At 43.0% G+C, this 12,582-nt stretch overlaps 1 protein-coding gene across 1 annotated transcript; it reads right to left on the minus strand.

Moving 5' to 3' along the window:
* Positions 1-466: 466 nt before the first annotated feature.
* MRGPRD (MAS related GPR family member D) lies at positions 467-2,374 on the minus strand. Its single transcript, XM_020970895.2, has one exon. The coding sequence runs from the start codon at positions 2,149-2,151 to the stop codon at positions 1,099-1,101; it is 1,053 nt and encodes a 350-aa protein (XP_020826554.1). The 5' UTR covers positions 2,152-2,374; the 3' UTR covers positions 467-1,098.
* Positions 2,375-12,582: the final 10,208 nt, after the last annotated feature.

Here is a 12,582-nt window from a genome sequence, read left to right on the forward strand (position 1 = left end):
ACTGTGCTAAGCACTTTACACCTGCTACTTCATTCTCACAACAACCCTGGGAGGTAGGTATTATGAGCCCCATTTTACAGATGAGGAAACTGAGGTAGACAGAAATTAAGTGACTCGGCCAGGGTCACCCAGCTAGTGAAGGTCTGAGGCCAGATTTGAACTCAGATCTTCCTGACTCCCGGCTTGGTCCTCTCTCTACATACTACAAGCTGCCTCTAACGAGACAGGCCATGAGGCTGAGCACTCCAGTCTCTCAAAGGAGTGTGGGGTAATAGAGAATAAAACCCACTCACTCTAAATATTACCAGTCTTGGGGTTCAAGAGGCTTTGAGCAAAATCAGCCCTTGGCTTACATCTGTTGGTTCAGGCCCTTCCCATCAAGTGCTGGTTACACAAAAGGTCATCACAAAGGGTGGCTAGTGAGTGAACCTGTTTATTGAAGCAAATCAGCAAACACAAATGGGAGAAGTTATTCAGATTAGAATTCGCTAGAAAGATATGCAAGAGATAATGAACCCTTCTGATGGGAGCAAGACATGATTAGCTCAAAGCAAGAGACAGGGGCTGAGGCCAACCACAGGAACGTCCTCTGAGGTCCCCAGGCAAGGCTACATCTCCATCAAACGGTACCAGAGACCCCTCTACCAGGGGCTCAAGCCCCTCATCTTGTGTTCCCCTCAATATCAGCTGCCCATGCTTAGTGCCTGTTGTCTTTTAACCAATTAATATCAATTAGCTTTTACAAAGAGATATTTACTGAGAATATAAAGCAATAACAGAAGTGCAAATATTTCCCCCACAATGCCCTGGGGCACACTCTCCCCTATGCCCCTTCAGCCCTTGGGGAGAGTGGTCTCCAATTAAAGCTACAAGTTAGTCATGTTTCCCCACCATCAGATTCGCTTCTGAAATGCACTAGCACAGCCGGTGGGTGACGTATTCCATTTTGCAGGATGAGGCATCTTGGCATCTGGGTCAGTACACTCTTGGTAGCTCGGTACTCCTGGCATCCAGGAAAGCCTCAGATGAAGAGTTGGGGCAAGCAAATCGAGGGCCAGGGAAACATCAGTGGGATCAGGTGGGCGCAGGCTGGGGCTGTCAAACAGGTTGGGGGTCTCTACATTTGGTGGTTACCCTCGGGAGCTCCTCATTTGTATTATCCTCACCTCCGTCCTGAGCCCCACGACTATCCAATCCCAGCTTTTCATCCCAGAGAGCCCTCTCTAGTGTGACCCTGAGGGGCTCATGAAATCTTTTCTTCCTCTGACTCCCAACCATGAAGTAGATGATGGGGTTGGCCGTGCTGTTCACACAAGAGAATATTTTAGCCACACCATAGAAAATAACGTTCGGTCTCTCCCTCAAGCAGAGCCAGTAAATAATAAACCAATGGACTGAGAGGGGCAGGGCACAGATGAGAAACACCAAGATGGTGACCAGGATGATAATGTAGAGCCTTGCTGGCTGGTGCTTTAGGGAGATCCTCCGGGCTTTAATGAACAGGGTCAAGCCGGATACACACATCGCTGGGGTGAAGATGCCAAAAATCAAAACCATAAAAAACAAGTCTACTTTTCGACACGAATTCTTATTTTCCTTTTGCACAACACAGAAATAAATAGCTGCCAGACTCTCCAGGATGGCCAGAACCCACAGTACTGCACACACCAGGGAAGACAGATTCCTGGGACGGTGACATCGGTACCAGTTGGGGAAGAGGACAGAGAGGCATCGCTGTGTGCCGATGGCGGCCAGCAGGCTCAGTCCCAGGACGTAAGCGAGGCACCTTGTTCTCCTAAAGACCTCAGAAATGTGCCAGGACCAGGGACCGAATTCAGGCCTGTTAAGAACGCTTGAGAGAAACATGCAGAGGAGGAAGAAGAAGTCAGCGATGGCCAAGTTGAAAATGTAAACAGAGTAGGGGTTCTTCTTTATGCCGAACCTGAGAAGCCAGATGACGGTCCCATTCCCTACCAGGCCACACAGGCACAGCAGCGCAATGACGATGGCTATTTCCAGAGGAGACACATTCCCTTCCTCAGTGGAGTTGGTAGCTGTTGGTACTGTAACTATCATTGTTACATGGGAGGGTGGACCATGAGACTGAGGCAGGGAAGCCCTGCTAATGAAAGATAAAAATAAACAAATCATCCCTCCATGTCCTACCAGACTGACAAGACAGTGAGCCCTGTCCTCTCTGTCAAATGCACTTTTAAAACATTCAGTTTTATCTTATTTTCAGTTCTAATCTCGCCTTCCTCCTCCCTCCCTCATTGAGAAGGCAAGAAAAACAAAACCCATTACAAATATGCATAATCATTTGCAAACTCCTATATTAGCTGTGTCCAAATAAGGAAAAAGAAAGAAAAAGAGAAAGGAAGGAAGAAAGAAAAAGGAAGAAAAGAAAGGAAAGAAGGAAAGAAAGAAAAAGAAAGGAAGAAGAAAATATTCTTTAATCTGTCCTGTCCACCAGCTCTTTATTGGGAGGTAGTCAGATGGCATGTTCCATCATGAGGTCTTTGGAATTATGGTGGATCCTTGGGTTGATGACAAGAGCCAAGTCTTTCAAGGTGGAGCATTGTTAACAATGTTGCTGTTACTATATACAATGTTTTCCTGGTTCTGCTCCCTTCACTTGGCGTCAGCTCATACAAATCTTCCCAGGTTTTTTTTTTCTCTGAAATCCCATCATTTCTTATAGCACAATAGTCTACCATCACAATCACACATTACAACTTGTTCAGCCATTCCCAGTTGATGGGCATCCCATCAGTTTCCAATTCTTTGCTGCAACAAAAAGCTGTCATAAAGACATATTTGTCTATCTATCTATCTATCTATCTATCTATCTATCTATCTATCTATCTATCTATCTAAAATATATGCACATATATTTATAATATATATATATATATATACATATATATAAAATATGTTAGTGTCTATCTATACATATGTGTATATATACATTTGTTTTGGTTTTGTGAGGCAATTGAGCTTAAGTGACTTGCCCAGGGTCACACAGCTAGTGAGTGTCAAGTGTCTCAGGCCAGAATCAAACTCAGGTCTTCCTGACTCCAGTGCCAGTGCTCTATTCACTCTACCACCTAGCTTCCCCAAGATATATATTTTTACAGATGGATCCTTTTCTTTTCCTTTGATCTCTTTGGAGTGTAGATCTAGTACCGATACTAGTATAGATAGCAGCAATAGTAGTATTGCTAGGCCAAAGGGTTTTATAGCCCTTTGGACGCAGTTCCAAATTGTTCTCCAGAATGGTTGGACCAGCTCACAGCTCTACCAACAGTGTCCCTATTTAGTGTCCCTATTTTTCCACATCCCCTCCAGCATTTGTATTTTTTTTTCCTGTTATCTTAGCTGACCTGATGGGTGTAAGGTTGTTTTAATTTAATTTGAAATTTTTAAACTCAAAGTTGTTTTAATTTACATTTCTCTATTAGTAGTTTAGAGCATTTTATATGGTTATTGATAGATTTCTTCCTCTGAAAACTGTCTATTCTTATCCTTTGACCATTTTTCATTTGGGAAATGGCTCATATTCTTATAAATTTGACTCAGTTCCCTGTATATGTTAGAAATTAGATCTTTATTAGAGAAACTTGCTACAATGATTTCCACCTCCTGTTTCCTGTTTTTCTTCAAGTTGTAGCTGCAGCAGTTTTGTTTGTGCAAAAACTTAAATTTTGTGTAATAGGAACCGGAAGTCTCTCTATCCCTTGTTTGGTTATGAACTCTTTACCTATCCATGGATTTGACAGGTAATTTCTTCTGTGCTCTACCAATTTACCTATGATGTCACCCTGTATGTCTAAATCAGCTGCCAATTTTGACTTTATCTTTGTATGTGGTGTGAGATGTTGGTTTATAATTAGTTTCTGCCAGACTGCTTTCTGGTTTTTCCAGCAGTTTTTGTCAAATAGTGAGTTCTTGTCTCAAAAGCTTGGATCTTTGGGTTTGTCAGACATTAGATTACTACAATCATTTACTGCTGTGTATTATGTACCTAATCTCTTTCACTAATCTGCCACTCTATTTCTTGGCCAGTACCAGATTGTTTTGATGATTACTGCTTTATAATACTGTTTGAACTCTGTTATGGCTAGGCCATCTTCCTTCATATTTTTTCCATTAATTCCCTTGATATTCTTGACCTTTTATTCCTCCAGATGAATTTTGTTATTATTTTTTCTAGCTCTATAATTTTCTTTTTGCAATTTTGTATGGCACTGAATAAATAAATTCATTTTGGCATAATTGTTATTTTTATTATATTGACTCAGCCTACTTATGAGCAATTAATATTTCTCTAATTGTTTAGATCTGACTTTATTTGTGTGAAAATTATTATTGTGTTCATGTAATCCCTGGGTTTGTCTTGGCAGGTAGACGTCCAAGTATTTGATGTTATCTGTCGTTATTTTAAATGGAATCTCTCTTTCTGTCTCTTCCTGCTGGGTTTTGTTGGCAGTGTATAGAAGTGCTGATTATTTCTGGGGGCATATTTTATACCCCGCGACTTTGCTGAAGTTATTAATTGTTTTAACTAGTTTTTTAGTTGATTCTTTGGGATTCTTTAAATAAACCATCTACAAAAAGTGATAGTTTTGTTTCTTCTTTGCCTTTGCTTGTTTCTTCAATGTCTTTTTTTTTTTTGCCTTTTTTGGGGGGTGTGTGTGAGGCAATCAGGGTTAAGTGACTTGCCCAAGATCACACAGCTGGTAAGGGTCAAGTGTCTGAGGCTGGATTTGAACTCAGGTCCTCCTGCCTCCAAGGCCAATGTCTTTTTCTTATCATATTTGCTATAGCTAGCATTTCTAGTACAATATTGAATAATACTTGTGATAATGGGCATTCTTGCTGTTCACCTTTGTCTTATTAAAAACTATTTATCCTCATTACAAGTAATGCTTGGGTTTAAGTGGCTACGACTGGGCCAGCTGGGTGGCACCACAGTGTGCAGAGCATGAGGCCTGGAAGACTCATCTCCCTGAGTTCAAATCTGGTCTCAGACACTTATTAGCTGTGTGACCCTGGCTAACTCACTTCACCCTTTTTGCCTCAGTTTCTCCATCTGTAAAATGGCCTGGAGAAGGAAATGGCAGATCACTTCAGTATTTCTATCAAGAACAACAAAACATTTCATTTTAAGGAAAGCTTCATTTACTCTTATGCGTTTGCATTTTTTTTTGTTTTTGTTTTTGTTTAACAAGAAAAGGTATTGTATTATATTTTCTCAAAAGCTCTTTCTTTGTCAATTGAAATAATCATGACTTTTGGTGTTTTTGTTGCTAAGGAGGTCAATTATGCTTATGGTTTTCTTAGTATCAAACCAGCTCTGTTTCCCTTATATAAACCAAGCCTGGTCAAAGTGTGTGATCTTTGTGATATATTGCTGTAATCTCCTTGCCAGTATTTATTTAAATGTTTTTTGCATCAGTATTCATTAAGGAAATTGGTCAATAGTTTTCTTTCTGTTTGATTTTTCCTAGTTTGGGTATCAAGACTGTATTTCTATCACAGAAGGAATTTAGTAGAATATCTCTTTGCCTATTTTTTCACAGTTTATATAGTATTGGAACTAATTGTTCTTTAACTGTTCGGCACTTGCAAAACCATTTGGTCCTGGGTTTTTTTCTTTGGGAATTTATTTATGGCTTGTTCAATTTGTCTACAATGGGATTATTTAAGTATTGTATTTTCTGTTCTGTTAATCTGAGCAATTAATATTTTTGTAAATATTCATTAATTTATTTCACTTTATTGGCATACATTTGGGCAAAATAGCACCTAATAATTTCTTTCGTTTTCCCTTATTGGTTGTGAATTCACTTTTTTCATTTTTGAGACTGGTAACTTGGTATTTTTCTTTCTTTTTTTCAAAAAAATCAAAATAGCCAGTAGCTTGTCTGTGTATCATTTTTTTTTAAAGCCAGCGTTTTTATTTATTTATTTATTTATTTATTTGTTCCATGGGGTTTTACTTTTAATTTTATTAATGTCTCATTTGACTTTCAGGATCTCTGTTTTGGCCTTTAGTTGGGAGGTTTTAATTTGCCAATTTTCTAGTTTTTTAGTTGCATGCCCAAGATGTCGATCGGCTCTCTCTGTCTTTTACTGATGGAAGCATTTAGAGATTTACATTTTTTTCCTTAAGTACTGCTTAGTGACTGAATCCCACCAGCTTTGGTGTATTGTCTCATTGTTGTCATTATCTTTAATGAAATTGTTGATTATTTCTTGACCCATCCATTCTTCAAAATTAAGTTAATTAGTTTCCAATTAATTTTTAATCTCTGCTTCCAAGGTCCTTTACTGAGTGTAACTTTTATTGCATCACAGTCAAAAAAAGGAAGTATATTAAATGACTATTTCTGCTTTTCTGTGTGACTCTGGATGAGTCAGTCTCCCAGAGCCTTAGTCTCCTTCTCTGTAAAATAAGGATAATGTCAATCGTCAGCAACTATTTAAGCACCTACTATGTGCCAGGCTCTGAGCTAAGTGCTAGGGATACAAGGAAAGGTAAAAGACAGGATGTGCCCTCCAGGGAGAGAACATGTGAACAATTATGGACAAACAAGTTTTATACAGGATAAATAGGAAATACTCCATAGAGGGGGAGGCATTAGCATTAAGTGGGATCGGTGAAGGCATCTTTGAGAAGATGAGATTTTATCATCAAAACTATCTGGTACTGGCTAAAAAATAGAGTGGTGGATCAGTGGAACAGGTTCATGGGTGGTCAACCTGCAGCCTTTTTTTTTTTTTTAGGCAATTGGGGTTAAGTGACTTGCCCAGGGTCACACAGCTAGTAAGTGTCAAGTGTTTGGTCTGAGTTCAGATTTGAACTCAGGTCCTCCTTACTTCAGGGCTGGTGCTTTATCCACTGCACCACCTAGCTGCCCCCACTTGTAGCCTTTTGTGAAGGGGATTTATTCAGCGAAATTTGAATTCAGTCGAAGGGCCACACTTGAGGGCTACATGTGGCCTCGAGGCTATAAGTTCCCCACCCCTGGAACAAGACACAGAAGTCAATGACTATAGTCATCTACTATTTGGTAAACCCAAAGGCCCCAGCTTCTGGGATAAGAACTCAGTATCTGAAAAAACTGCTGGGAAAACTGGAGAAGAGTACGGCAGAAACTAGGCATGGACCAACATCTCACACCATATGCCAAAATAAAGTCAAAAGGGGTTCATGATTTAGTCATAAAGGGCGATACCATAAGCAAATTAGGAGAGCAAGGAATAGTTTATGTGTCAGATCTATGGAGGAGGGAAGAATTTATGACCAAATGAGAGACAGAGGACATTATGAAATGCAAAATCGATCATTTTGATTATGTTAAATTAAAAAGGTTTTGCACAAACAAAACCAAAGCAACCAAGATTTTTCAGGAAAGCAGAAAGCTGGGAAACAATCTTTACAGCCGGTGTCTCTGATCAAGGCCTCATTTCTCAAATATATAGAGAACTGAGTCAAATTTATAAGAACACAAGTCATTTCTCAGTTGATAAATGGTCAAAGGATATGAACAGGCAGTTTTCAGATGAGAAATCAAAGCTATGTATAGTCATTTAAAAATGCGTTAAATCATTATTGATTAGAAAAATGCAAATCAAAACAACTCTGAGGTATCATATCACACCTGTCACATTGGCTAATATGATAAGAAAGGAAAATGACAAATGTTGGAGATGTGGGAAATTTGGGACGCTAATGCGTTGTTGGTAAAGTTGTACACTGATCCAGCCATTCTGGAGAGCAATTTGGAACTTTTCTCACCAACTCACCTAGGTCTGTCTGCTGGGAGAATTCCTGAGCTTTACATAAAAAGTTACCAGAGTCCTCAGAGGCATGAATACTACAAAAACACACACTCATCGGATTGCTTGGTTAGCACCCCAGGGATTCAACTCAATTCCCCGGCTCCGAGGTTGGCCAAATACTTAGTTTCCTGAACACATTCTTCAGCCCGCCTCCCTCCATCAAGCACACTTCACACCATGTACCTGACTACTCAGAGTACAACTCCGGGACAGTTTCTATTTGATTCAGTTCATAGAACGTCAGAGTCGGAAGGTCTTCAAAGACAGCTGGTCGGATCTCTCAGGAATTCCACGGTGACCGGCGGTCCTCTAGCCCCGTGGTATCAAACGCTAATAGAAAGAGGACAATTTCAAGGTCCATAAGGATCCCTGTGAGCCTCAGACAGACTTGGAAAGCCACATATTAATACCATCTGTGGCTTATTGTATTTTTATTCATTTTGTTAAATATTTCCCCATTACCTTTTAATCCGGTTACCAGGTGTGTGTTTGAAACCTCTGCTCTCGCCTTTTTGAAACCACCGATGAGGGAAAAAGCTTTCTGGAGCTGGGAGACCATGAAGACAAACGGTCTACGGGAACCCAGAGAGACAGCAGAAAAATGCCAAAGCCACTGAAAGTGGTGTCCTCTCGCCTGAACCTCCCTTGGTCCTTGGCTGGGTGAAGAAAGGGGGCTTCCTTTGGGGGCCTGGAGAGCCTCGGGGGGGGGGTCTCTTCCCTTGGGCCCTTCACCTTGAGTGTCCTGGAAATGACCAATACCCCAGTCTAGCCAGCGAGGGACAGTTCATCCCTCCGCAGGCCCCTGAAGCCCGGCCAGATCAGCTCGAGAGGGAAGGTCCACTCACCCCGAGCAGGGACCGAGTTTGCCTTTCTTTGTCTCTCCAGAATTTATTACAGTGAATGGCCCTTAGTGAGCCCTTGATAAGTCTCTGTGTTGATTGGGTGACTGATCCTGTAAAGTAGGAAAGGGGCTTTACCTGCCGTGGAGGAATGGGATAAATGGGCAATGTAATGGAATACATCCATCCCAAAGGAGGAGGAGGAGGAGGGGAAGAAGAGGGCCTCTGCATTAGGGGCCCAGCAGAGCACCCGCATTAGGTGATTACAGGAAACCGGGAAGTCAAGTGCAACCTAATGGACCCGGCCCAGTTCTCAGTCCCCTGTGCCCTGCCCTCGGGAAGCCAAATGGACAAAGGGGAGTTCTCCTAGCTGACCATGAAACAGGAAGGAGGGCAATCTCTTCCACTACCCTTTGTTCCTGAAACCCACACTGGAAGGACCCTTTTTCCTGAGCACTCCAGAAGCATCAAAGTCTGCCTGCCCAGCCTCAGACTTCCAGGGTGGGGCCGAGAGAGGGGGAGGTCAGCAAAGGACAGTGGAGGGGGGGAGAGATGCAGGAGGTGGGGTTTCAATTACGTCTAATCTCTCCCAAGGCCAAGCACAGTGCTTGGCACAGTCAGTACTGAATCAATGTTCATTCATTCATTCATGTATGCAGCTTTAGTAATTAGAATTCTGTTTCCTAAAGGAATGACTCTCCCAGTCCCTGAAGGCAAATTCTCAACCCCAGGAATCATTAATCTTCCCCAAACAACTCGAGGCATATTCATGACTTACCCCTATAACTGCTGTCCCCCAAACTGGACATTCCCTCTCATACCTCCATTTTTTTTTTCCCCAGGCTGTGCCCAGTGTCTGGGACATCCTCCTTGCTCTGTCTCTTGGGATCCCTGGCTTCCTCCATGCCTCATCTTGGGGCCCACCTTGTTTTGGATCCCTCAGAACAATAGGATCTCCCCTAGGGCAGGCCCTCCCTCTTAGAAATGATGGTTGCAACCTGCCTCCTTACCAGGAGGTGATAGACAGAAGATGTAGAATAAAAAGTCCACTTTGAGAAATGGACAGTGTGGCATTTTGTGTTCCTCGGCTATGTGCTTTCATTACATATGTTTAGTTGGTTTTTTTTTTCAATTTTGGGTAGGAGAGGATGGCAGTGGGAGTGGTACTGGCAATAGCATTGTTCTGCCCCTGATCCTCCACACTCCAAAATAATAAGGAAGGAATAAGAAAGCTTTAAAAGCATTATTTTGAATTCATTATTACTCAAAAAGAAATCCAAGCTACCACATTTCATGTATAATGCTCTTTTTCTATTTTATGGTGTATATAAAATGTTTGTTTTATTTCGTGTTTGTGATTTTCAAAATTAAAAAATCAAATTCCCTCCCCCAAAAGAAATGATGATGGTTTATGTGGGTTTGTTTTATATCCTGCAATCTCAGTTACAATCTCCTGAAACTGAGGCTCCACCAAGCATGTAAGTGAAATATTGTACTTTGAAGTATTTTAGAAACACTCTCAGACTGGGGAGCCATCTCAGGCCTCCCAAGAATAAATGAGAGAGCTATGCTGAAGAGGAAGAGGAAGTGGGCAGCAGTCAAGTCGGGGAACCAGAGGAAGAAGGGGCTGCTCTTTGTGCAGAAGCAGAGACCACACGATGACCCCGTGCCTAAGCAGCCCCCACAGGCAGACAGCTGGGAGGGGAAGGATGTGCTTCCCCGCCTCCACTGGAATGAGGTCATGACCATCATCGTGGCCTCTGGGATCGTGGTGCAGCCGAAGGACGTTTTTGCCTTTGAGAAAGAGATAGATACAAACGGTGGCCACACGGAGAACCTCGGGCCCTTTTCTGGCTTCTGTGCCGGGCAGCTTCTCCCTTCCTGCCACCCTGTCCCACTCCGTTGTCCAGCTCATTTTGTTTATACTTCTCTCACTCCAGGGAGTGAGGAGGGACTCTGGAACACCAATCACAGGCAGTGGAGATAAGTCACGAGGCCAGCCAGACATGGTCAGCCCATTCATTGTTCCCATTACCAGGGGTCACACCCTGGGAGTTATTCTGGCCTCTTCCCTTTCACCTCCCCATATCCATTCCTACCCAGGTCTTGTTGGCTTTGCCTGCCCAACTTTTCATCCACTCACTGAGGCATAGGTAAATAGAACTCTGGTTCTGGAGGAAGTCCTGAGTTCAAATCTGACCTCAGACACTTATCTGGGTGATGCTGGGCAAGTCACTTAACCCTGTTTTCCTCAGTTTCCTCATCTGTAAAATGAGGACAATAAAAGCACCTATCTCACAGGGTCGTTGTGAAGATTAAATGAGATAACAGTCATAAAAAATGGTTAGCACAGTGGCTACACTTAGTAGGTATTATGTAAATGTTTATTCTCTTCCCATACCCCTCTCCAACGGCATCACAACTACCCTGTGGCCTGCATTACTGTAATGGCCTCCTGATTGGTTTCCTGGCCTCTATCCCTTTCTTTTTCTTTTTTTTTTTTTTTTGGCTAGGCAATGGGGTTAAGTGACTTGCCCAGGGTCACACAGCTAGTAAGTGTTATGTGTCTGAGGCCAGATTTAAACTCAGGTCCTCCTGACTCCAGGACCAGTGCTCTATCCACTGCGCCACCTAGCTGCCCCCACCTCTACCCCTTTCCAAACCATCCAATTCAATCTGCTCAGCTGCCAAATTGATATGTCCAAAGCACAGGCCAACAACGCCACTCCGCTGTTGGAGAAACCTCAGTGGCATTCCGTCACCCTCTGGTCCCCTTGACATCGATGGCCAGGCTCCCTTTCAGGGTGATTTCATGTTACTGCTCTCAGTGCCTTGGCCAGTCTGGTCTGCTTGCTCTTTTCTGCACACAACAACCCAGCTTCCATCCTCGAACAGCCTGTCCCCTGCTCCTGGCACACTCCTGCTCTGGAAGCTCCTGGCTCCCAATAAGGCTCAAAGAGCATTTGTTAACCACCTGGTATTTGCCATACCCTGTGCTAGGGAGACTAAGTCAAAAAATGAAACAGGACCTGCCCCAGCAACATACCTTTTACAGGAGGATGTGATATAGTCACTAGTATGTAAATACAACATATGGACAAAACCAATGCAAAGGAATTGGGGGAAGGGGGTGGATCAGGAAGGTCTGGAAGAAGGTGCCAGTTGAACTGAAGCACGAAGAGGGTAGGGGTTTTGAACTCAGACACTTGACACTTACTAGCTGTGTGACCCTGGGCAAGTCACTTAACTCCAACTGTCCCACCAAAAAGCAAAAATATAAAAAAAAATTAAAAAAAGGGTAGGGGATCAAAGAGATGGAGTTAAGGAGGGAGGCTGTCATCATGCAGGACCATGTATGCAGACCCAAAGAGAGAAGAGATGGAATGTCATGCCGGATGCACCAGGAAGGGCATTCTGGCTGGACTCTGGAGAGTGAGTGAGAGGAGTGGTGCATAGGGAGTGCAGAAAAGTCACCTGGAGCCACATTTTGAGGGTGTTCAATGCTTTAAACAGAGAAATTTCCATTTTATCCTGGAGGTAATTGGGAGCTTCTGGTGTTTATTGAGTAGGGGGGAGGGATGACATGTGCTTTCAGAAAATCACCTGGGCAGCAGAGTGGAGGATGGCTTGGAGTTGGAGAAGCCCCAGTAGGAGGTTATGACAATAGTCCAGGTGAGAGGTGATGAGGACCTGAACAAGGGCCATAGCCATGGAAAATGGAGGGATGCCAGGGATGTTGTGGAGGCAGAGCTGACAAGATTGTTGGAGGACCAATGACATCACGAGGCCAATGACTTGTGTGTGGGACCTTAGGAGAGGTGGAGGCAAGGGCTGAGGATGACTCCAACTGGAGTTTATCTCTGTGCCTTTTTTCCTTTACAGGAGGTTGTGTGTC

This window comes from Phascolarctos cinereus, unplaced genomic scaffold (assembly GCF_003287225.1).
Source record: "Phascolarctos cinereus isolate Bilbo 61053 unplaced genomic scaffold, phaCin_HiC Scaffold_9;HRSCAF=440, whole genome shotgun sequence".
Lineage (NCBI taxonomy): Eukaryota > Metazoa > Chordata > Mammalia > Diprotodontia > Phascolarctidae > Phascolarctos > Phascolarctos cinereus.

Excerpts from the sequence above, each read along its gene's own strand:
- MRGPRD (XM_020970895.2), bottom strand. The coding sequence starts at position 2,151 with ATGATTTGTTTATTTTTATCTTTCATTAGCAGGGCTTCCCTGCCTCAG.